Raw genomic sequence first — 24439 nt, forward strand, 5'->3', positions numbered from 1 at the left:
GCTGGGGCTGGCCCAGGCCCAGGCCCAAGGTTGAAGGCAGGAACCAGGAGCTTCATCTAGGTCTTCCACGTGGGTTGCAGGGACCCAAGGATTTGCGTGCACCATCTTCCGCTGCTTTCCCAGGCACATTAGCAGGAAGCTGAATCAGAAGTGGAGCAGTGGGACTCAACTTGCTGCTCAAAAGGGGTGCTCGGGGCTGGTGCTGTGGCACAGCGGGTTAAAGCCCTGGCCATATGGGTGCTGGTTTTAGTCCTGGCTGCTCCTCTTCCAATCCAACTCTCTGCTGATGGCCTGGGAAAGCAGTAGAAGATGGCCCATGTCCTTTGGCTCCTGCATCCACATGGGAGACCCGGAAGAAGCTCCTGACTTCAGATCAGCCCAGCTCCGGCCATTGCAACCAATTGGGGAGTGAACCAATGGATGGAAGACCTCTCTCTCTAACTCTGTCTTTCAAATAAGTAAAATAAATCTTTTTTTTTTTTTTAAAAAGAGGATGCTGGCGTTGCAGGCAGTGGCTTAACCTGAGCCACAATGCTGGCCCTGATATGATACTTTTATGCTTTCTTAATTATATTTTTAAATTTACTTTTAATTTGAAAATCAGGCAGACAGTTATCTTCCATCTGTTGTTTCATTCACCAAATGGCTACAGTAGGAAGGGCTGGGCCAGGCTGAGGCCAGGAACCTGGAACTCCATCCAGGTCTCCTCACACGAGTGGCAGGGATTTAAGTACTCAAGCCATCATCTGCTGCCTCCCAGGGTGCACATTATCAGGAAACTGGATGAGAAGCGAGTAACCGGAACTCAAACCAAGCACACCAATATGGGATGTAGGCAACCCAAGCAGCAACTTAATCATTGCCTCAAGCTCCCACCCTGACACTTTAAATGTACAAAGCCCATATTCAGATGTCCTCAGTTGTCTCAGTAATGTCCTTTATGGCTGGTTTTCCTCAACCCAGGATTCAGTTCACCATCACACATTGCATTGAGCTACTTTGTAATTTTGGCCTGTTTTAATCTTGAACAGTTATTCAGTCTTTGTCTTTTATGACTTTAACCTGTTTTAAGATATGTTGTTTTGTTGAATGTTTCTCAGTTTGGGTTTTATAATGTTTACTCAGAGATTTTTGACAGGTTATTTAAATGATTTGTGTGAATTTTTAAAACTGTTAGATTTGATTAGCTGTTATATTTTCTAAAATATTTGTGTCTGTGTTTTATCAGTGAAGTGGTCCTCTAATTTTATTTTCTGCTTTTATCTGACATTGGAATCAAGGTAGCCTTATGACATGAATTGAGCAGCCTTTGTTATTTATTTCTTTATTGGAGAAACTTGGATAAGAATTATCTGTACCTTGGGGCAGGTATTGTGGCTCAGTGAGATAAGCTGCCACTCAGGATGCCTGCATCTCAATATTGGGCCACCTGTTGGAGGCCCAGCCACTCCACTTCTGATCCAGTTTCCTGATAATGCATCCTGAGAGGCAGTGGATGATGGCCCAGTAATTGCATTCCTGTTGCAAGGAGACAGCAGGGTGGGAGACCTGGCTGGAGTTTCTGGCTCCTGGTTTCTGCCTGGCCCAGCACTGTCTGTTGGGTGCATTTGGGGAATCAACTGGTGGATGGAAAATCAATCCATCTCTGTTTCTGTCTCTGTCTCTCTCTCTACCTTTCAGGTAGACGAAAATAAATAACAAAATTTTCTTTAAAAAATATATCTGTACATTGAAAACTTTGGTGGAACTCACCCTTAATAGAACCCAGACCTGGGGTTTTTTATTACCATTTCGTCTCTTCTGCCAATTTTGGCATTTTATGTTTTTCTTAAATATACTCATTTTATGAGGGTCTCCATGTACTCATGTTGTGATTCAGTCAAACTTCCTAGAAGTGTATTATAAAAGGAGTCTCCCTTTGGAAGGTATTTGAATATTCACAGTGCCTTGTGGCCAATTATCTCTCACTACCTAAGTGTGTTCTCTTCCTGAGTCTTAGGTAGCAAGAATTCAGTAAATAAAATTCATTTGGCTCAGATCCTAGGTGTCAGAGAGTTCAGGATTTCATCTGCAATTAATGTCTGTTCAGTTCTTGAATTCTGATGACTGGAGTTCAAGTGACAAGGGATACCTATAGTAAACATACATAAAAAAAATCCTGAGTATCAGAAACCTTAAAGTTACTCATGCTGCTGATGGTGACTTCTTGTCTAGGTATTATCATATAGAAACAATATTTGGGTTCCAAGGCAAGCTCATGAGGCCAAGGACTTAATTTTGTTCATAGCAGCATCCCCAGTGCCCAGAACAGTGCCTAACGCATAGGAAATGTTATTTTGATATTTGTTTGCATGAATAAATGAATGAGAAGACAATTTTTAAACAATGGAAACCAGCAAAAGTGTCTGGGACACTTTAAAAGCTATTTCCCAGAGCAGGCCTTTAGCCTGGCTATTAAGAAGCCAATTGAGTTGCGTGGTGTCCCACATCAGAGTACCTGGGTTCAAGTACTGGCCTCTGGTTCCTGACTCCAGCTTCCTGCTAATGCAGACCCTGGGAGGCAACAGTGATGGCTCAAATGATTGGATCCCTGAGTTCCTGGCTTTGACTAGCCTCTGTGGGCATTTGGGGAATGTACCGACATGGAGTCCTCTTGCGTGTTTGTTCTCTCTCTCTCTCTCTGCCTCTCAAATAATAAACAGATTTTTTAAAAGAAGATATGTTCCTCATTTGTTACTTATCTTTTGACTTTACGGTGTTTTCTCAATATTTTAGTATGAAATTTCAAACATACAGTAAAGTTGAGAGAATTAGAGTGAATGTCTGTCTACCTATCCACTAGATTCTCCCATTAACATTTTACCATACTTGCTTTATCACATGTTTATTTCTGTTTATAGTCCTTTTTTCTGAAGATTTATTCATTTATTTAAAAGAGTGACAGAGAAAGGGAGGGGAGACAGAGAGAGAGATCCTCTGTTCTCTGGTTTACTCCCCAAATGGCCACTACAGCCAAGGCTGGACCAGGCCAAAGCCAGGAGCCTAGAACTCCATCCAGGTCTCCCAAGTGGGTGGCAGGGGCCCAAATACTTGGCCACCATCTTCTGCCTTCCAAGGTGCATTAGCAGAGATCTGGATCAGAAGTAGAACAGTTGGGACTTGAACTGGCACTCTGATATGCAGTGCCAACAAGCAGCATCTTAACCTGCTATGCCACATCACTGGCCACTGTTTATAGTATTTTTTTGATACTGTAGATATTTTTAAAATTTACTAAGGCACATGTACCCGCTTCTTCCCCTTTATGACTTCTGGGTTTTGTCTCACTGAGAATAGGCCTTACCCATTCTTACGGTGATAGATTTTGTTCCTAGGTTTTCTAATATTTTTATGATTTCTATTGGGGAATTAAATTTTTTTTACCCTTCTGAAATTTATTGAGTGAAAGAAGTAAGATAAACAACTTTATTTTCTTGGGAGTCAACACATTTTTTTTCCTGTAAAGGACCAGGTAGTAAATATTTTAGTGAATGATGTCTTTGCAAACATACAAGTATATCTGTGCATCAGATTCCCAGAACTAGGATTGTGAATCAGTGTACAGATTTAATTTTGCCGGCCATTGCCAAAGTCCCCTCTGTAAGGATTGTTCTACTTTTATTTCTACAGCAGTACAAATATGCTTATTTCTCATACCACCTTACCAGTGGAATTTGTTGTCAAACATTTGGACTTTGCAAATCTCTTGGGTTAAAAATGCTGTAACACAAATGAAGAATTCCAGATGATATATGCAGATACTTCCCCACCCAAGAAGTAGAGAAATTTTACGGGAGAGAAACCCAGCAGACAACTACCAAACCGGATCAAAGTGAACCTCACCAGTGATAAGTCATGTTGATACCATGTACTCCCTGCTAGGACACAGTCAGAAGGGTATCACACTTCTCTTGTGTGCTTCTCCAAACAAAAGCCCGTAATCCAAAGTCCAATCATACGAACACATTAGACAAAACCAATTTGAGGGGCATTCTACAGGCATTAGGGGGAAAAAAGCAGACATTTGGTATAGCAATTAAGACACCCACATCCTGCATGGGGGTTCCAGGTTCAGTTTGGGGAATATGGTGGTAAGCCAAGCAGATGTGGTCCCCTCATTTCCTGGAACTCACAGGCTAGAAACTTTTGGTCTCATCAAAGAAATGCTCCTGGCTTTGGCCTGGTCCAGGCTTGGCTGTAAACCAACTTTTTTTTTTTTTTTTTTTTTTTTTTTTTAAGAAAAAGATCTATTCGTTTGAAAGGCAGAGTGAGCCAGAGAGAGATCTTACATGCACTGGTTCACTCCCAAAATGCTTTCAACAACCAGTTCTGAACCAGGCTGAAGCCAGGAACCTGAAACTCTATCCGGGTCTCCCACGTGGGTGGTTGGGGCCCAGGGCCATCCTCCACTGCTTTCCCAGTGCATTATCCGGGAGCTGGATTCAACACTGATACGGGATGCCATTGTTGCAAGCAGTAGCTTAACCCAGTGTGCCACAATACCAGCCCCCTGAACCAACTAGGAGGTAATTATTTTACGATTATTGCAGTAGGAGAGAATTTAACAAAGGTGCTGCTGATGCTACTAGGTGACTGAAACCAAGGAGCAGGATGGCACAGCATACTGTGGGGGCAGGGAGAGAGGTGGGCAGGGACCAACCCTGTCAGCCTTGCAGGACCTTAGTGAGCATGTGGGTGTTTTATGAAGGCTAAGAGGGAGCCCCTGAAGGGAGCGATGTGATTGGGTTTGATTGGCTTTGCCTTAGAGAACACACAGGGACTTGGGGATTTGGAATGTAAAGCCTGAACTAGGGGTGGCCTGGGTGGATGTGAGGAAGCCAGGGGAGGGCTTTTGCACTGTCAGAGGTGGGAGTGAGGGCCTCAGTGACGTGAGTTGCCAGGACAGGGTCGCACCTGCCTCGTGCGCCTTTCAGAACAGGCGGCCCTCTAATGCCTCTCCGTCCTCCCTCCCCAGAGGTGGTCGGGGTGACAGGACTGGGCGCTATGGAGCCACTGACCGCTCACAGGATGATGGTGGGGAGAACCGCAGCCGAGACCACGACTACCGGGACATGGACTACCGCTCGTACCCTCGCGAGTACGGCGGCCAGGAGGGCAAGCACGACTACGACGACTCGTCTGAGGAGCAGAGTGCAGAGGTGAGGGCCGGCCGGGCCTGGGGCAGGGCTGCCACAGGGCCTTGGCATCTGGCTGCAGCACTTTGTGCGGGCAGCTCTCTGCTCCCGTGCCTTCAGACTCTGCTCAGTGGCTTTGCCTCACCCACAGGGTCTCTGCCCACTCCCTTCTCTGAGGACTCCTCTCCCAAGTAGGGTCTCCCTGGCTTCCACATGCTTGGCTCTGTACTTCCGAGGGCCCCTGGCCACTACCTCTTTCCCTTCTTCCTTGTTCAGTTTGGGCCCAGGGGTCATTGCAAGGCCGGTACTGCCTGCTCCCAGCCAGTTGGGGATACTTGAAGAGCTTCTTTGATGAGACCCGGCGTGTGGGGTTGGGAGGACAACTGGGAGATGGGATGTCACGAAACCGAGTAGCTCTGGGAGGCCAGTGGTGGGTACTCCCAGGGTCGACAGGACGCCCACACAGAAAGAAAGGACCCTTGCGGGAGCTAGTACCCTATTGGATAGTTGCCGTTAGCCTGACGGGCGAGGCGTGAGGCTCACCGTCAGGGAGCACCCAACCAGAGGTGAAGAAATGGCCTTGTGTTAGGGAAGCCCGTTTTAGGGGAGTGGTCAGGGTTGTGGCCTAAGCAAGCTGGCAGATCTCCCTGTCCAGCAGGATGGGAAGGATACGCTTGCAAGCCCAGCCCTGGGGGTTGGGTGGGGCAGGGTGTGAGCCCTTGGAGGGGTTCAGCGTAAAGACCCCCATGGTGGGGTCCAGAAGCAGAGCACAGCCAGGCTTCCCCTGTGGCGGCCATTGAGCTGTGCCTGCACGCCTGCAGGGGCCAAGTGGTCCCCGGGCAGACCTCTCGACAAGTGTGGCAATAAAGCACCCAGTTATCTGGCTCTGGCCCACTTGTGGGTAGGAGGGGCATAGCCCCTGGCCTGGCCTGCTTTAGTCCTGCAATGGATGCTTTGGGCAATAGCTAGGAACCTGGTAACCACACCCTGATCTGAAGGAGGCTGGTGGTGATAGGGCTGGCTAGGGGTGAGGAGCAGGAGCCAAGGGAGTGTGTCCATGACCCTCATGCCTTCACCAGCCCCTGCGGGCTGGCTCTAACCCGGATCTGAAGCTGTTCCTACACCCCCAGCTTGGTTGCAGGGCCCAGGCCGGGAATCCTAGGAAACTTGTGGCCTTCAGTGGCACAGGAAACCATTGTGCACATGCCCGCTGAGTTGGCGAGGGGGGGGGGGGGAGAAATCCAGGGTAGCGTCTGGTTGCCAACCCCAGCTGATCCACCCGAAGGAGGTTCAAGTTGTGTCTTAGCACCTTCCTTGGGGACTTCCTCCCCTTATGCCAATACTGTCATTCCTGTAGGCAGCTCCCCAAAAGTATCCCATGGAGAATTTCTAGCCCCAGAAGCATCGCAGGGCAGGGCCCTCCCACTCTGCCTGCCTGAGCCTTTAGCCGGAGCCCGCGCACCCCTGGCTTTCAGAGCCTGCCTGCCTCAGAGAGCCCGTGGCCAGCCCCTAGGCCCGCCCAGACTGACTGCCCGTCTGGTGTCTCTCGTCTCATTCTGTCGGCCAGGATTCCTACGAGGCCTCCCCGGGCTCCGAGACTCAGCGTAGGCGGCGGCGGCGGCACAGGCACAGCCCCACCGGCCCGCCAGGCTTCCCCCGAGACGGCGACTATCGGGACCAGGACTATCGGACCGAGCAAGGGGAGGAGGAGGAGGAGGAGGAGGATGAGGAGGAGGAGGAGAAGGCCAGTAACATCGTCATGCTGAGGATGCTGCCACAGGCAGCCACTGAGGATGACGTACGTGCCCCCCGTGGCCCCGGGCAGGCGGCAAAGCAGGAGGCCATGCTGGGTCTCCTCCAGGGCCCTTAATTTCTCCCCACCCCTCCCTCACCCCCAACCTCAGCACCTTTCATTCCTTCTCCCCCACCGGCTCCTGTCCCCAGCACTGATGCATCCCATGTGGGCAGGCCCCGTCAGCTCCTTGTCTTGAAGGAACAAGTGTCGTGTCAGCTAGGCCGGCTTGGCCCAGGGGCAGCGGCCGTGGGTTGTTCTGTTGATGATGCCTGTTGGGAGGACAAGGGCATTGTCCCTGCGCATTCCATTGACTTCCATCCATTCTGCATGTGTGGATCAAGGGCCAGATGCTCACCAGGCCCTGTGCTGGGTGTCGCTGGGTACAGAGATGATGCCTGGGCCCTGCAACCGTGGGAGTGGTGAGGGGGCATGAGATTTCCTGAAATTTCATTCTCATTTCTCTTGCTCTCCCTTTTTGTCAGCAGCATCAACACTCATCACTGGCCTGGCCACAGAGCCTTGGGCAGCTGCTCAAGGCCTCCACATCTGCTTTCCTGTGTGGCCTTCTCTCCCTTCCGTTTTTCTCCTGTTTCCTTCTCCTACAAACTTCTCAGAATGGGCTGCATTAAAACCCTGAGAAGGCTACTAGATTCACCTGCTGACCAGCCTCCTTAATTCTGGTCCTTCTTACAGTCCATTCCACCCTCCCATGAATTCTCCCATCGGCTTTCCTCTGAAATCTGCTGGCTGCCTGTTTTGTAGTGGAGAAAATCCCAGCTGTGTATGTGAGGGCCTCTGAACTGTGGCCCACCTGCTGTGCTAGGGTCAGATGCTGGCTGATTGCTGATATTTGTTGAGGATTGGTGGCAGAGCAGGCCACATGCCAGGTCTGACTTAATCTTCATAGCAGCCCTGCAGGGCAGGTGCTCTTTGTAGTATGAATGAGGAAACCAAGGCCCAAGCAGTGAGGTGACTTGCCCCAGGTCCCCATAGCCAGAGGAGTGGCCAAAAGGAGTTGGGGTCTGAGTCTGGGTAGCTGGGCCCCAGGGCCATGTTCTTGCTGCTTCCCGAACCCTCCAAGTGTTTGGAGTGCTGCTAAGCTCTTCTGTGTGTCTTTCCTTCTCATGTGTGTAGGGGGGTGCCGGGTGCTACCCTCCTGTCTTGTTCAACCTGATAGGATACTGAGGCCCAGGGGCGTGAAGCCTCCTTCCTGAGAATGCCCCGCATAGGCGCCCCGTCCTCTCCAAGAGGCTCCACTGGCCTAGAGACCGGGCTTCACCCAGTCCTAAGTCGCCTCTGCAGCTTCCCTCTGGCTTACTTCATCCAGGAAGCTTTGGGAACCCCAGGGCCCTGCTGCACTGCCTCCGCCCTAACTAACTGCTAAGCTCACAGTCTAGAGTTCTTGGCTGGGATTTGCATCCTCCAGTTCTCAGTATGGCATTCGTGTCACGGGTCTCTCTTGATGCAAGCTGGGGGGGTGGGGGTGGAGGTGGGGGAGGGGGCTGATCCCCTTATAATGGGCACAAGTTGCATTTCGACTTTTCCTTGCTTTGTGGCTGCCACTGAGCCTGTCGTCAGATCACCCTGCTCGCCATCCTTGAGTAGTTTGGCTTGCTTGCTCGGTCCCTGCTCTCTGTGCCCCTGGGGCTCATCTCGCTGCCATTCTTTACCTTGTCGAAGGCCCTTTGCTTCATTTGACTCATTTTCTGCAGATCTGGTGCTGAAAGCCAGGACTGGGTGCTGGTGCGGGCCTGGGGCTGTCACTCTGGAACTAGTTCCAAAAGCAGATGAGGAGACAGTGTGTGCACATCGCTGATGACTCCTCAGGGTCCAGAGGCCTCAGCCTGCCTGACATCCCCAGCAGCCTCCTTGTGCTGAGCCTACCCCATTCTGTATCTCCCCGTACAGATCCGTGGCCAGCTGCAGTCCCATGGCATCCAGGCACGGGAGGTCCGGTTGATGCGGAACAAATCCTCAGGTGAGCTCTTGTTCCCAGTGCCTTCCCCTTCCACTGGCCAGCCTGAGCCTCTGAGTCTCCCTCCACCTCTGCCTTTCCCCTCACCTTCCCTACCCTGCCTTTCTGCCACAGCTGGGAATGGGCAGCTTGGGGTGCCCTCTCTTCTTCTCTTCCCCTCCCCCCTGCTCTCCTCCCAGCTCCAGCCTCTGCGGGAGGCTGTTGGGGAGGGAGCACAGCTGAGAGCTGAGCTGAGTGCTCCCCGGGGCCAGGGCCAGGGCCAGGCTCTGGGGAACCTCCTCTTTGGGATTCTGAGTCTCTTGAGATGGTCAACCTCCCCAATATACTCCCTGCCCTCTCCTTCCTTGCCCCCACCCCCGCCCTTGCTCTCCCCCAGTGTTTTTCTGATAACCGCCTCTGACCAGAAAGTAGGTCTGACACAGCCCCACCTATGTGTCCCAAGAGGGGAGGCAGGGGCTGGCTCTTGTCTTAAGGGCACATCCCAAGGAACAGCCAGGACTTCCTGGCCTCCCGTTCCCTCCCTCCCTCTTGCAGGCTGCTTGGAGCTGGCCTGAAATTAGTGGGGTGGGGGGGAGTTGTCTCTGCAGGACCTCTGCCCAGGCTCCCCAAGGCAGGCACAGTGGGGCCTCACTCTGCCTGGGCTTCTTTTTTCCATCTCTCAGTCTCTTTCTTCCCCATACTTCCATACCTCCCCGCTTCCTTCCCCCAATCTCTATATAGTCAGTCAGTCTCTCCAGTCAGTCTCTCTCTCTCCCTCTCCCTCCCCTCCCTTCTCCCTCTTTTCTCTCTCCTCTCCTCTCCTCTCCTCTCCTCTCTCTCTCTCTCTCTCACTCTCTTGCTCTGGCTCCCTACACCCCTCCCACCCACCTGCCTCTTCCCTCCTCCCTCCTCTCCTCCCTCCCTCTCCTCTCTCCCTCTCTCCCTCTCTCCCTCTCTCCCTCTCTCCCTCTCTCTCCTCTCCTCTCTCCTCTCCTCTCTCCTCTCCTCCTCCTCCTCCTCCTCCTCCTCCTCCTTCTTTTTCTTCTTCTTCCTCCCTCCCCCCCCCCTCATTATCCCATTGCACTGTCCTGTGCATCCTAATGTTTATTCTTGAGATCAAGCATGCTCCACCAAAAACCCCGCCACACCCAAGCGCTGCCCGAGTATCTGCATATAAAGGAGATGCTTTCCCAAGGCCTTAAGCCCTGAATCCTTTCCCTAACACTGGCCAGGCTTGGCGTCTCTGTTGGCTGCATGTAGGTCTTGCTGTGCCACCCCAGCTAGACCACACACAATGACAGATTCTGGGTCTCAGCCCACCAAGGAAGCATCCCGCGTGCATCCCTCTCAATGGCCCTGAGCACTTTTCCCCCAGGCTCTACTAATTCTTGTCTCTAAGGTCCCACTGGCCAATCCCACTGCTGTTCTCTGTCTAGGACAGGGGTGGGGAACCTGTTTTCTGCCAAGGGCCATGTGGATAATTATGAAATAATTCATGGGCCCTATAAACAATTAGCCTGCTATAGAGATATATTGGATTTCAAGTCTCTTCAGTGGTTGCCTGGGCAGGGCCAGACCAAATGATGCCATGGAATTTATGTGGCCCACGGACCAGAGATTCCCCAGCCCTGATCTAGAAGGACCTGGACTGTTTGTGGCTGTAGTCTTCCCAAAATGGCCCTAAGCTGGCTCCATAGCAAGGCCTCCCTCCGCTGCACAGTGGTAGGGCTGAGATGAGATTTTTGTCTCTAACCTCCTACTCATCTCCCCCTCCTAACCTCCCAGCGCAGCCTGGCCGGGCTTCTCTTTTGCTCTTTTGATTAACCACCTGTTCCAGAACCCCTCCTAGTTGCCCTGGCTTTGTGAGTTCTTTCCTCTACCTCCTGTGGAGCCAGCAGCCCCACCCACCTTCCTTTTTTGGAGATAGATCTCTGCTCCCTCGCAGCTAGCTGACTCTCTCCTCTGTCACTCTGGCTGGGTGGGCTGGTCTGCCCAAGCCCAGTCTCTCTGTCTCTGTTCCTAGTTGATGTTTGTGTCTCTCCCCTGTCCAGCTTCTCCTACTCTGATTTCCTCCCTCCTCACTTCCCTCTTTCCTGCCCCTCCTGTCCATCGGCTTTGCTTCCCTTGCCTCCTGGCCCTTTTCTCTTGAGTGCTTCCTTCTCTTCCTTCTTTTCTCCTCTTCCCCCTTCCCTCTCTGCCCCGGTCCTCTCCCCTCGGGTCCCACCCCCGGGAACGCCGTGTGTCCAAAGCTGTTGACTAACCCACTGCGTCTGTATCTGAATGCTGTCTCCAGGTCAGAGCCGGGGCTTCGCCTTCGTCGAGTTTAGTCACTTGCAGGACGCTACACGATGGATGGAAGCCAATCAGGTTGCTTTGCCGCACTTGAACCCCCCCCCAAACAAATACTACTTTGTAATCGAGCGCTCCCCATCGCCTGATTCTTATGGACACAGTTCCCTGCCCTCCGGCCCTGTGTCCCATCCCCCCACCCTCTCTTTCCCCCTTCCTGACCCTCACTATCTCCTCTTCCCGTCTCTCGCTACCCACTGGGCTTCCCATCCAGAGCCCACTCACCACTGGCCCCTTCCTACCACCAGGCACTAGCTTTCAGAGAAAGAGCTGCTGGGGGAGGGGGGTTCCTTCCCTTAGCTTCCCACTCCTCAGGGAGTGGGGTGGGTCCCAGGGGGACCGCTCCACTCAGGTTAGCCAAAGCCAGAATTTCACTGCGTTCTCAGGACCACTGAGAGTGCTGCCACTGGGGAACTTAGCTGTTGGCACCATAACCAGCAAGACCCGTTTTGTCAGTCTTTCCTGGCATGTGGACTTGGCCCTTTGATTTCCATGCAAGGGGACAGCGCTGCTCTGTTGATCTAAAGTTCCAGTCAAGTGTGATGTAGTTCGCGTTGACATCCTGGACTCACTTCGCTCGGCCCTACCTTTCCCACTGCACCTCCCCATCCATAGGAGGCACCACCTCGGGCAGCTCCATCTTCTCCGTGAAGAGCCATGTGCAGTCAACTGTGGAGGGAGCCCACTCCCCCAGCCTGGCACGGGATCCCGGCCCTGCAGCTTTGGGACCTCCTGAGACCCAAGGATCTGCCGTGGCCACCCACCCCAGCCAGCCCAGATCCCTGGTGTAGGGCACGGAAGAAAAGCGTCAGGGGAGGAAGGACCAGCTGTGGTGAAGTGTGGGGTGGGGGTCCCGGCAGAGGCAACCCTGGGGCCGGCTCTGTGGAGCAGATAGGCTAGTGCGATGGGCCCAGGACCCAGCCATCCACGGGCAGGCGGCCTCATGGCGGGAACTTCCGTCTGTTCAATATGGCTCTTTCTTTCTCCCCTTCTCCAGCACTAGCGCGCGCGTGCGCTTGCTCTCTTTCTCTCTCTCTTTTTCTTTCTCTCTCCCCCCACACCCTCCACTCCCTCCCCTCCCCAGCTGCCCTCATCCCCGAGTGTAGCCTGTGTAGTGCTGGCCCTGGGTGTGGCCTGGCAGTGTCAGGGCCGAGTGGGGGTTTCTCCCCACCGTCCGGCAGGCGTCGGTCAGCCAAGCACCGTGTGCCTGATGGTGTGTGCTCACGTGTGTGCGTGCGTGTGCCCGGAAGAGCAGCAAGCAGCTGCGCCCGAGAGCTGTGGCGCCTTCCCTCCCTCCTTCCCTCCCTCCCTCCCTTCCTTCTTCCCTCCGTCCGTTCTCCGACCTCCCTCCGTTCCCTGTCCCTCATCCATCCAGCTGAAGGGCTCGCTCACTCTCTTCTCCTGTGCTGAAACGGTGCGTGGGGCACTGCTGCCCGGGCCTCACCGCACTCTGCTTTTTCCCGCAGCACTCCCTCAACATCCTGGGCCAGAAGGTGTCCATGCACTACAGTGACCCCAAGCCCAAGATCAATGAGGACTGGCTGTGTAATAAGGTACAGGGGTGGCGGGCAGCCGTGGCCAGGATTAGACGCAGCTCCGACAGAAGCAGCAGTACCCATCGTCTGGGGCCCATGAGGAGGTGGGGGTGTGGAGTGCTGGTGCTCCAGTCCTGGCCCCGGCTCCTAGCCTGCAGACTGAGCCTATACTCAGTGCCAGGCTCTGCCTGCCAAATGCATAACCCTGCCTGGGGTCCCAGTAGCTTTATAAAGACATATTTACGTAAGTGACTAATTAGCAACAGTATAGGCATGACGTGGTGTAGAACGTTGGCTTTGGAGTCAAAGCTGGCTGAAATTCGACTAGCCCTGCTATGCCTTGATTCTGGTCACAGTGCTTAGCCGCTGTGTGCCTCATTTTCCCCAAGTGTAACATGCACATACTGATGATAGCTCTCCCAAAAGGCTATTGGGAGGGTTCAGCCACGTTGGTGAGAGGATAACAGTTGGACAACACAAGCTGACCCAGAGCAAACAGGCTGAGCATTAACTGTTATCGTGATAGAAAAGCACGGAGTGTTCTGAGAGCCCCTGCCTAGTGACTCGAGCTTGATGAGACTGGAGGGTAGAACATGTAGGTTTTGTAGTCACTTCCCTCTCCCCTAAGAGGAAGCTGGGCTCGGCCAAGTGGGACCCGGGTCAGCCTTTAGCTGTGACTCGCTCCTGATGCCAAGGCCCCTGGGTGCCACAGTGGCGGCAGGTCCACCCTAGAGCCAGCTTTGGGATTCCACAGCTGTCTGTCCGTCTGAGGCCCAGTAGGAAGATGGAGAGCTGTTGCGACTCCTGCCCTCTTCTCAAGAAGTGCTGTGCCTAGTTGGGGGCGTGGCATCTATTGTTGTTGCAGGCCTATCAGAGGGCAGGCGCTCAGCGCCATCCCTCCTGTGTTTCCAGATGTTCCTTGAACCAGAGCGATCTCCTTGACGCCTTCCTCTCCTTTATCCCTCCCATCCCGTTGGGCACCAGGGCCCATTGCATCAAGCGATGGAAATTTCCCCTTTCCTCCCGTGCCATACCCACTCTCCTGCCCCGCTCCTGGAAACCAGCTCCAGCCACGCCACTCCTTCTCTTGCTCAAAACCCTCAACTTCAATTTGAAGCTGAAGATCCTCCATGACTTAGCCGTGTCTTCCCTCCCCAGCCCTCCCTTCCCCTCCTACATCAGCTATGGGAAATCCATTGTTTCCTCTGTTGGGTATCCCTTCCCAGCCAAACTAAAACTTATGGGCACCCCAGATCAGACATGCCTGCTTCTGTGCAGCCCTTCCTGACTGTCCCCAGGTGAGCAGCCTGTACCCCTCTCTTGGCTTAGTCTCCTCCTGAGCACCTCCCCAGCCCACCCTGGGTGGCAGTCTGTGATGACTGACCTGCCCCTCTGTGCTCCTTGGTCATGAGGGAGAGGCCCTGCCCTGTCCATGTGCGGCAAGGCCTGGCACAGAAGCAGTGCTGGGTACCTGATGCTGGAACAGATTTAGAATGTGGTGGAAGCCGGGAAGCCTCCGGAGGCCGAAATAGCCAAGGAAAGTTTCTCAGCAGTAGCAGGAGCCAGTGCGGCCCTGGAGATAGAGGAGGAGTTAGGGTCTGACAAGAGGTGTGAAACGTTGAAGGTTTCTGAATAGAGAAGCATGTTGCAGCAGCAGGAACCTACCGAAGGGACTGAGCAGTAGCCCCGAGGAGGCAACAGTTGTAACCAGTCGGGGAGCTGATGATTCCTGAGCTGGGACTGGCACTGAGGACAACTTTGAGATGTGTAAAGGGAAGATTCACAGGCCTGAGCGTGTGCCAGGAGGCTCCTGGCACCCCTAACTATAGGACCTTCCTGGGATGTTGCTGGGTTCCTTGGGGGAATCTCTGGATTCAAGTTTGGAGGGTGCAGTGCAAAGCCCTGCCTCCTCTGACGGCCTGGCCTATGCCTCACAGTGTGGTGTCCAGAACTTCAAACGCCGTGAGAAGTGCTTCAAATGTGGCGTGCCCAAGTCAGGTGAGGCCCACATACCTCTCCCCTCCCCCCCCAGGACTTGGGGTGAGTAGAGACTAAGGGGCCAGGGATCGATCGAGGGTTGGTTTGGGGAGGAAGGGGAGCCAAGGAGCCTCCCCATTTGTCAACAGCCCGTGTCCTACCTCCCCCCCATTCCTCGACAGAGGCAGAGCAGAAGCTGCCCCTCGGCACAAGGCTGGATCAGCAGACGCTACCCCTGGGTGGACGAGAGCTGAGCCAGGGCCTGCTCCCCCTGCCGCAGCCCTACCAGGCCCAGGGAGTGCTGGCCTCCCAAGCCCTGTCCCAAGGCTCTGAGCCAAGCTCCGAGAACGCCAATGACAGTGAGTCAGTTATTCTTCCCTTCTTTCTCTGTGCCCCAGGGTCTCTGGGCTGAGCCCATCAAGACCAGAGAAATGGTAGTGAGCAGAACGTGATCCTCACAAGAGTCGCTGGGTTGTCACCTGGTGGAGTGATAGGCCTGTGACATTGGATGAGCAAAGCGGTAGCAAGTTGGGGAGGGGGCAGAATGGTGGCCAGAAGTGTTGGGAAGATTTCTTGGTAGATGAACTTGGATCAAGCTGGTACCTGGACTGCTGGTCAATGTGTCCCCTAGGGGAAGCAGCAGGTGCACAGGGCTGGAGGCCAGGGAACAAGGCACAGTGGGGAGCCACCAAAGAGGGGCTGAAGCAGGCTGCCAGGGGTGCCCTCTAATGCTGAACCCCCTTCCCACAGCCATCATTTTGCGTAACCTGAATCCACACAGCACTATGGACTCCATCCTGGGGGCCCTGGCACCCTACGCGGTGCTGTCTTCCTCCAACGTGCGCGTCATCAAGGACAAGCAAACCCAACTGAACCGAGGCTTTGCCTTTATCCAGCTCTCCACCATCGTGGTGAGGGCGGCACAGGGGGGGGCCGGGCAGCCAGGGTCCCGGCCCCCGGGGGTGGGGAGGAGGGATCCTTCCCCTGCCTCCCACCGCGGTCCCAAGCCTGGAAATGGGGCAATGGAGCCGGGGGCCTCCCCGGGCCTGACCCTTCTGTCCCTGCCTCCCCTCCACCCGCACAGGAGGCTGCTCAGCTGCTGCAGATCCTGCAGGCCCTGCATCCACCACTCACCATCGACGGCAAGACCATCAATGTTGAATTTGCCAAGGGTTCTAAGAGGTCAGGACCCCACCCACGTCCTGCCCAGCTTATCCCAACTTGCGTGGAGCCTCCCATCTTACTCCCAGTCTCCACTGTCCTTCCCAGGGACATGGCCTCCAACGAAGGCAGTCGCATCAATGCTGCCTCTGTGGCCAGCACTGCCATTGCTGCGGCCCAGTGGGCCATCTCACAGGTACTCAGACCCCTCACCCCTCAGCATCCTGGCACCTGGGCTTTCTCAACTTTCCTGTGCCCTCTGCTCAAACGGAAGGGCTGACTTGCTGTCCATGGATGCAGAATGCTTTCACACTGGCTGGTGTGGGCCCCTCTCTACCTTGCTCTCGGCTCTCTAGACCCCACCCCTCATACGTTCCCTGTCCTCACCACAGCTGCTTCCCAGTCACCTCCTGGGCTGTCACTTCGAGCAGGGCCCTGGCTGCTGCTGTGTTCTATTGGGTGGGGCTTTTCATGTGTGTATATGTATGTACGTATGTATGTATATATATTCATTTATATTATTCTGGATTCATGCAATGTATTGCATACTCCATATTGAGGTTATATATATATGTATGTATGTATATATCAATGTTGCTGAATAAAGAGGAATTTATAAGTGATTGAGAAAAATTGGGAGAAAGAGAATAAAGGAGGATGGTGGCTTCCTTAGTCTAACACCCGACACTTGTACCGCACATACCAGTACCAGCACTGGAAGCACCTGGGTGTGCGTGGATTTTTTTTTTTTTTTTTTTTTTTTTTTTTTTTTTTTTGCAGTCTTGTTTTTGGTACTGCTCTGTTCTCTTGCGGCCAGTTATCTTAAGGCTGCATGTTTTACTGTCAAGTAGAAACACTAGCCCTATGTATGGGACAGCCGGCTTCTAGCAGGCTCCCCACCCCCACCTCCTGCGCCCCTTCCTATTCTAATGAGCCCCTCCCACCTGCCCCTCAGGCCTCCCAGGGTGGGGAGGGTGCCTGGGCCACCCCTGAGGAACCACCGGTCGACTACAGCTACTACCAACAGGATGAGGGCTATGGCAGCAGCCAGGGCACAGAGTCCTCCCTCTATGCCCATGGCTATCTCAAGGGCACCAAGGGCCCTGGCATCACTGGAACCAAAGGGGACCCAGCTGGAGCAGGTAAGCCCCAGCATCTCTTCCTGAGCTCATGGTGGGGGCCAGCAGGCAGGGGGTCTGGGCCCCAGCCTTCACAGGCATCCTCCTTCCCTGTGCATTTCCAGGTCCTGAGGCGTCCCTGGAACCTGGAGCAGACTCCATGTCACTGCAGGCTTTCTCCCGTGCCCAGGCTGGTGCGACCCCTGGCCTCTACCAACAGGCAGCAGCCGATGCCAGCAGTGGCCAGGGTGCTGCTGCCAACAGCCAGGTAAGTGGGCTCCAGGGGATCCCAGGGAGGCAACTGGGAAAGGGTGGCATTGGCAGACCCTGAGCCCTGTCCCCCTGTCTGGCCCCCTGACCAGTCATACACCATCATGTCACCTGCTGTGCTCAAATCGGAGCTCCAGAGCCCTACCCATCCCAGCTCTGCCCTGCCGCCGGCCACCAGCCCCACTGCCCAGGAGTCCTACAGCCAGTACCGTGAGTAGCCACAGCCTATGGGCGGGGTGGAGAGTTCTCGACACACCAGGGAAGAGCGTGATAACCCCCTCTCCCCCACCAGCTGTGCCTGACGTTTCCACCTACCAGTATGACGAGACATCTGGCTACTACTATGACCCTCAGACGGGCCTGTACTATGACCCCAACTCCCAGGTGATGGAGCAGACTGGGGAGGGCTGGGGTGAGACTGCGCAGCTCTCCCTGCAGGTCTCCTGGTCGGTCTTCCCTCATGCCCCCTCTGCCCCCCACAGTATTACTACAATGCTCAGAGCCAGCAGTACCTGTACTGGGATGGGGAGAGGCGGACCTACGTTCCTGCCCTGGAGCAGTCGGCTGACGGGCATAAGGAGACAGGGGCTCCCTCAAAGGAAGGCAAAGAGAAGAAGGAGAAGCACAAGACCAAGACAGCGCAGCAGGTGAACATCGGGCGACTGGCAGGCACCAGCTAGCTGGCAGGTGTCTTCTGACGACCACGTTCTTTCACCTCTGGCCTGCTGTCGCAGAGGGTGGTGGGCTGGTGACTGGGCAGGAGTAGTCACTAGGCCAGCTCTGCTCTTGGCCTGTTCAGTGCGTGGCAGGGCGGCCCACCCCCGGGAGGTGGCTCGCACTATCTCAATGAGCCCTGGCAGCTTTCCTCTGCCCCTGTGGGAAGCCTCGCACCACTCTTGCGGGGGTGTGTGTGTATAGGAGTGCGTCCTGCCGAGGACTTTCCACAGGCCCTGGAAGAAAGGCCTTGCTGTGTTTCGTAGTGGGCAGCGGGAGGGAGGCTCTGCGTCTGAGCAAATGGTCTGACAGTGGGGTGCAGCATGATGCTAAGTGCTGCCTCACCGACCTGGCGGCTTCTAAACATGGCGGTGAGCACAGGGGGCAACGTGGAATACAGCATTGCATCACGTGCGTAAATGGACAGTCTTGTGCTAACATGGAACAGCAAACGGGACAGTGTGGGTGCCTGTCGGGACATAGGAGCACACACAGAAAAGGGCTTGACGGAGCAGTGGTGACTGATGGCAGGGCAGTGGGAACTCAGCACCCCCAGCGTCTCCCACCTGTTGCTTACTCTGCCCCAGACTCCTGTTGTGTGCTGGGCCTGCCACTCTACCCAAACTGTTTCTATCACCTTGCCATTGCAAACCGGGGTGGGGTGGGGGGCACGCAGTTGGGGGTATTCAGAGATGAAATTGGTAGGGGCCAGGGAGCCAAGTGCTTCTCTGGCCCTGGTCACAATTTTGAGTTTGCTCTGGGTGTGAGGGGGGAACCGAGGAAGGGTTAAGAGGAAGTTATTTTAGGGGGAGGGCAAGTAGTTGATGAGAGTGTGGAGCTCAGAGCCACGGGCAGCCTGTTGCAGTGGTTCAGACCAGGGAGGCATGCTGGGTAGCTGGGCCCCAGGGTAGGAAGCAGCCGGGCTGCTGCAAGGGTTGTGGGTCCGTGGGTGCCATTGGTGGCCCCAGCAGCCTGAGGGTTCCTGGGAGCCTCACCCCTACCTTCATGCCCAGATTGCCAAGGATATGGAACGCTGGGCCCGCAGTCTCAACAAACAAAAAGAAAACTTCAAAAACAGCTTCCAGCCTATCAGCTCTCTGCGAGATGACGAAAGGCGGGAGTCAGCCACTGCGGATGCTGGCTATGCCATCCTGGAGAAGAAGGTGTGTTGTGGCTTCCCCACACCCCACCCTGCAATCCCGCCTTTCCTCCAGGGCCTCTGTGGAGTCCCTCGATATCTCTCCCTCCACTTCAGGGAGCACTGGCCGAGAGACAGCACACAAGCATGGATCTCCCGAAATTGGCCAGCGACGACCGCCCAGTGAGTGCCCTGGGCCCAGAGGGGCAAGGGAGTTTGTTCTTTGGCCAGGCCTGACTGCCCACCCTCACCCTCTGCAGAGCCCACCGCGGGGGCTAGTGGCAGCCTACAGCGGGGAGAGTGACAGTGAGGAGGAGCAGGAACGCGGGGGCCCTGAGCGCGAGGAGAAGCTCACAGACTGGCAGAAGCTGGCCTGTCTGCTCTGCCGGCGCCAGTTCCCCAGCAAGGAAGCACTCATCCGGCACCAGCAGCTCTCGGGGCTCCACAAGGTGACCAAGGGGAGGGTTGGGGGGGCATCTGGAGCCCGGTGCCCAGCCCAGTCCAGCCGCCTCACTCCGTGTCCCATCCTCTCTGCAGCAAAACCTTGAGATTCATCGGCGAGCCCATTTGTCGGAAAACGAGCTGGAAGCGCTAGAGAAGAACGACATGGAGGTGAGTTGCGACCCACTCCTGGGCCCCGCCTCCTCCATCCTTCCGAGTCTCCATCCCCTCAAGTTCTTTAGCCAGGTGTGATGCCTTGACTGCCATCAGCCATCTCACGCCCTTGTCCCTGCAAGGCTTCTTTCCCACCCAGCTCGCCCTCCCCCAACCTGCCACTTGGACCCGCGCTGTCCTGACCCTTAGGACCTGCGAGCCAGATGGAGCTCCCCGTGAGGCCCCCCACCCCCACCCCACCCCAGCAACCCCTGCCCAGGTCTCCCAAAAGCAGCGGCCAGCTCCCCAGCATGCACACACACAAACGCACACACACTTGCAGCAAATGAAGTACCGGGACCGTGCCGCTGAACGCAGAGAGAAGTACGGCATCCCCGAGCCCCCCGAGCCCAAGAGGAGGAAGTACGGCGGCATAGCGGCAGCCTCCGTGTGAGTGTGTGGGGCTGGGCAAGGGGGCCCGCGGCTTGCAGGCCAGCCGCTCACACTGCACACTGTCCCCTGCAGGGACTTTGAGCAGCCCACTCGGGATGGGCTGGGCAGTGACAACATCGGCAGTCGCATGCTCCAGGCCATGGGCTGGAAAGAGGGCAGCGGCCTGGGCCGTAAGAAGCAGGGCATCGTAACACCCATTGAGGTGAGTCTCCAGTGCTCCCAGCCCTGTCCCCCAGGGTCCCCCGCTGCATCCCTCAGCCAGCCTGACAGAACCTGCCTCCCTTCTTCCCTCACACAGGCCCAAACACGGGTGCGGGGCTCCGGCCTGGGTGCCCGGGGCAGCTCCTATGGGGTCACCTCCACCGAGTCCTACAAGGAGACACTGCACAAGACAATGGTGACCCGCTTCAACGAGGCCCAGTGAGCAGCTGCAAGAACATCTTCTTACATTATTGCGTTTCCATCCTGGGGCAGGGGATGATGATGTGTGGGTGGTTAGAGGGAGATCCTGCTCCCATCTACCAGCCTGCTCCTCCGCCAGAGCAGCCCTGACCAAATCAAAGTTGGAGTTGGTGACTTTTGTTGGAAAATTGGGCTGGGGTCATGTTCTTTTTGTAATAAAACTTGAAAAGTCTGCATCTTGCGGCTCTTCTTTCTCATGCCCTAGAACCAGGGACACAGACGTAGATGGACAGGAAGGGCATTGTGGTGCAGTGGCTTAAGCCGCCATTTGGGATGCTGCCTTCCATACCTGAGCACGTGAGATGAAGTCCCGCCTCTGCTTTCTGTTCAGCTTCCTGCTGAGGCGCACCCTGGGAGGCAGCGGATGATGACCCAAGTACTTGGGTCCCTGCCACCCACGAGAGAGACTGCGATGGAGTTCTGGGCTTCTGGCTCAGCCCCAGCCCCAGCCATTGCAGGCATCTGGGAAGTAAGCAAGTGGGTGGAAGTTTTGTCTCTCTTGGGCTCTGACTTTTAAATAAATAAAAAGAAAAAAAAGTGAGATATTTGACAGGCCAACATCAGTGGCCATGATAGCATTCAGTATCTGGCACATGCTGGCTGCTACAGAATGGGGTTCTGGCCTGTCCCCCAACCCACAAGATCTTAGGCATGGCCCCTCTCTCTCATCAGGGTCCAGCAGGTCATGCTCTACCAGGAAGTCCAGCACCACCAGGTTTGAAGTCCCCCTAGGTCAGAACCAGTACTGGGTACCCCCTCTTCCACCCCCTGTCCTCACTTGCTGTCCCCAGATTATACTTGGCCTATGATCCCCAGACTAAACTGTATTTTGCCATCTCTGGATCTGGGGACAGTGCCCTTAGCACTTCCATAAAGAAAACAAGCAGTCAGGCCCCAGGGACATGCTGACTGGAGGGGTAGATTGAGGAGGCCCAGCCTGCAAATCCCAGGTCCCAGGAATACCTTTGGGGGAACCATTCAAATCCACTAGGTCCCCATCCTCTGAAGAGATTGCCACAGCACCCCGCGCCCTCTGCTCTGCATCCTAATTCTCCAACATGTGCAGTGGCTGCCTTCTGCCAGACCTTAGCAGGCTGGGCTGTGAATTGGGTCCAGGAACCCACCCCCAGGCACATACACAGGCTTATGAGATGAGGGTGGGAAAGAGGTGGTACCAGAGGAGCAGTCCCTCCCCCATTATACATTGTGACTTGACCCTGTGTCAGTTGTGAGGGGTGGGGCTAGAAAGTAGGGGGGCCCTAGGGGTGGGATGGTGCTGATCGGATATGGAAGTGCTGCCCAGTGAGGGGAGGGGAGAGGAAATAGAAAAAGAGGCAGCCTGAGCCTGAGTCTCAGGATGAGTGTGCCTTTAAGCCAAGACGCCCCCACATTCCACTCTCAGTCTTGTAACAACCTTCATACCTCACTGGCAGTGGTAGACAATGGTACAGCCACCGGAGAACTGCCTGTTTTCTATGAAGTTCTACACACACTCACCTCGTGACCCAGAAATTCCACTCCCAGGCACTTACCCAAAATCAATGTGAAGGTGTCAATCAAAAGACTTGTGGGGGGTGGGTGTGACTTGAGCATCTTGCAGCTCTTGGTATTTGTGGGGGCCCTGGAACCAATACCCTTCAGATATGAGGGACAATTCTGTTTTCTTCCTTCTTACTTGAGAATTGCTTTGGTGATCTTTTCCTAACTTGTTATACATTTGATGAAAAACAGATTTTAATTATACAGCTTGTTGAATTTTTTTTTTACCTAAGAACCCATTTGATCAGCACTCCATCAAGAATCCTTTCATCATTCCAGAAAACTGCCTTGCAACCCTTCCCAGTAGATAACACCAACCCAGTTTCAACCCGTCTCTGACCACTGTTCTGCTTGATGTAGAACTTCATATACATACAGTCATACAGTAGATGCACGTGTAGGTTCCACGCACATACTATGCCATTTTATACTCTTTTATGCCTGGTTTCTTTTATTCACTATGTTTGTGAGATTCATCCATGCTGCTCATTTTTTTAAGACTTATTTTATTTATTTATTTATTTATTCATTTTTGGTGAAAGAGTTAGATCTTCCATTTGCTCCCCAGATGGCCACAATAGCCAGGGCTGAACCAGGCCAAAGCCAGGAGCCAGGAGTTTCATCTGGGTCTCCTACATGGGTAGCAGGGGCCCAACACTTGGGCCATTTTCTACTGCTTTCCCAGGCCACAGCAGAGAGCTGGATTGGAAGTGGAGCAGCCGGGTCTCGAACCAGTGCTCAGATATGGGATGCCAGCTTAGCTCAGTGCCACAGCACCAGCCCCATTCTCTATATTTTGAATCATCTCAAGGTTACTTACAATGCTTAATACATTGTAAATGCTTTGTAAATATGTGTTACACACTATTGCTTAGGGAATAATGACAAGAAAAAATCTGTACATGTTCAGTACAGATGCAGGGTTTTTTTTCTGAATATTTTCAATCCATGGTTGGTTGAATCCACAGGATGCAGAACCCATAAATATAGAGGGCCAGTTCAATGAAGAGAAAAGCACTGATGAACTAAGGAGTAAAATATGACAGATCAATAAAATTAAAAGCAGAATCTTTGCAGTAGAGGGAAGATGCCTGGCAAAACCAATCAGTTAAAGAAACTAACGGTGCTGTTTTTTAATTTGAGAGGTAGAAAGACAGACAAAAAGCTCCCACCCACTGATTCACTCCTCAAATGCCTGCAACAGCCTGGCCTGGGTTGGGGAAGGGCTGAAGCCAGGAGCCCAGAACTCAATCCAGGCCTCCCACATGTGTGTCAGGAGCCAAGATGGTTTGAGCCATCACTGCTGTCTCCCAGGGTCTACATAGCTGGAAGCTGGAGTCAGGAGCTGCAGTGTTGGGTACTGAACCCAGGTGCTCCGATTTTGGACATGGCCATCCTTTTTTTGAAAGAGCACTCCCATCTGCTGGTTGGCTGGGGCTGGTCCAGGAAAGGAGCCAGGAGTCAAGAGCTGGGATTGCAATCCAGGTCTCCCAAGATTGTGGCAGGAACTCCATCACCTGCTGTCACCCAGAGTGTGCATTAGCAGGAAGCTGGAACTGGGAGCAGAGCCAGAACTCATACACAGGCACTACGATATGGGATACAGGCATCCCAAGTGGCATTTTTTACCACTGACCCAAATTCCTACCCTAAAACAGAATTTTTAAAAATGAAAAGAGAGCCAGTTTTGTGGTGCAGTGGGTTAAGCCACCACCTGCAATGCCAACATCCCATATGGGCTCCAGTTCGAATCTCCAGTGCTCCACTTCCAATCCAGCTCCCTGCTAGTACAACTGGAAAAAAAGTGGAATATGGCCCAAATACTTGGGCCGCTGCCACCCAGGTGGGGGAACCGGATGGAGTTCCTGGCTTCTGACTTTGGCTTGGCCCAGCCCTTGTCTTGACCATTGAGGAACAGTGGTTTTTCTTTTTTTCTTCATATTATTTGTTGAACTCTTAGTGTAGGATTAATCTTAGAAAATAGATCTTTGTAAAAAAAAAAAAAAAAGAAGGGAATAAGAGAGGGAGGAGGAAGAAAGGTGGGAGTGTGTGGGAGAGGGAAGGTAGGGAGGGAAGAATCGCTCTGTTGCTAAATTTGTATATATGAAATGCATGAAGTTTGTATACCTTAAATAAAATGTTTCTAAGTTAAAAAATAAATTACTTGAAACTTACAAAAATTTCAAGTTGTTTCACTTATAGATGT

The 24439-nt window shown here is 53.9% G+C and overlaps 1 protein-coding gene across 21 annotated transcripts in view; it reads left to right on the forward strand.

Annotated features, from left to right (window-relative positions):
- The window catches only part of RBM10 (RNA binding motif protein 10), a 28303-nt gene extending 7433 nt beyond the window's left edge, over positions 1–20870 (forward strand). For 2 of the 21 annotated variants that reach the window (XM_070066978.2, XM_008272535.5), the window contains exons 3-24: positions 5015–5198; positions 6742–6972; positions 8878–8947; positions 11217–11290; positions 12739–12825; positions 14745–14805; positions 14967–15143; positions 15535–15692; positions 15869–15966; positions 16054–16141; positions 16901–17087; positions 17189–17331; positions 17426–17543; positions 17626–17717; positions 17816–17980; positions 19061–19210; positions 19303–19368; positions 19446–19634; positions 19723–19797; positions 20123–20229; positions 20305–20434; positions 20531–20870. In XM_070066978.2, the coding sequence (XP_069923079.1) occupies positions 5015–5198; positions 6742–6972; positions 8878–8947; positions 11217–11290; positions 12739–12825; positions 14745–14805; positions 14967–15143; positions 15535–15692; positions 15869–15966; positions 16054–16141; positions 16901–17087; positions 17189–17331; positions 17426–17543; positions 17626–17717; positions 17816–17980; positions 19061–19210; positions 19303–19368; positions 19446–19634; positions 19723–19797; positions 20123–20229; positions 20305–20434; positions 20531–20656 (2776 nt within the window). In that variant the 3' untranslated portion in view covers positions 20657–20870. Of the gene's footprint in view, positions 1–5014; positions 5199–6741; positions 6973–8877; positions 8948–11216; positions 11291–12738; positions 12826–14744; positions 14806–14966; positions 15144–15534; positions 15696–15868; positions 15967–16053; positions 16142–16900; positions 17088–17188; positions 17332–17425; positions 17544–17625; positions 17718–17815; positions 17981–19060; positions 19211–19302; positions 19369–19445; positions 19635–19722; positions 19798–20122; positions 20230–20304; positions 20435–20530 lie in introns of those variants that run through there. The other 19 variants (XM_008272539.5, XM_002719883.6, XM_070066979.2 and 16 more) reach the window with 12 other exon arrangements.
- The last annotated feature ends 3569 nt before the right edge of the window (positions 20871–24439 follow it).

Source organism: Oryctolagus cuniculus, chromosome X (genome assembly GCF_051225735.1).
Source record: "Oryctolagus cuniculus isolate XC-2025 breed Fujian yellow rabbit chromosome X, ASM5122573v1, whole genome shotgun sequence".
Classification (NCBI taxonomy): Eukaryota; Metazoa; Chordata; class Mammalia; order Lagomorpha; family Leporidae; genus Oryctolagus; species Oryctolagus cuniculus.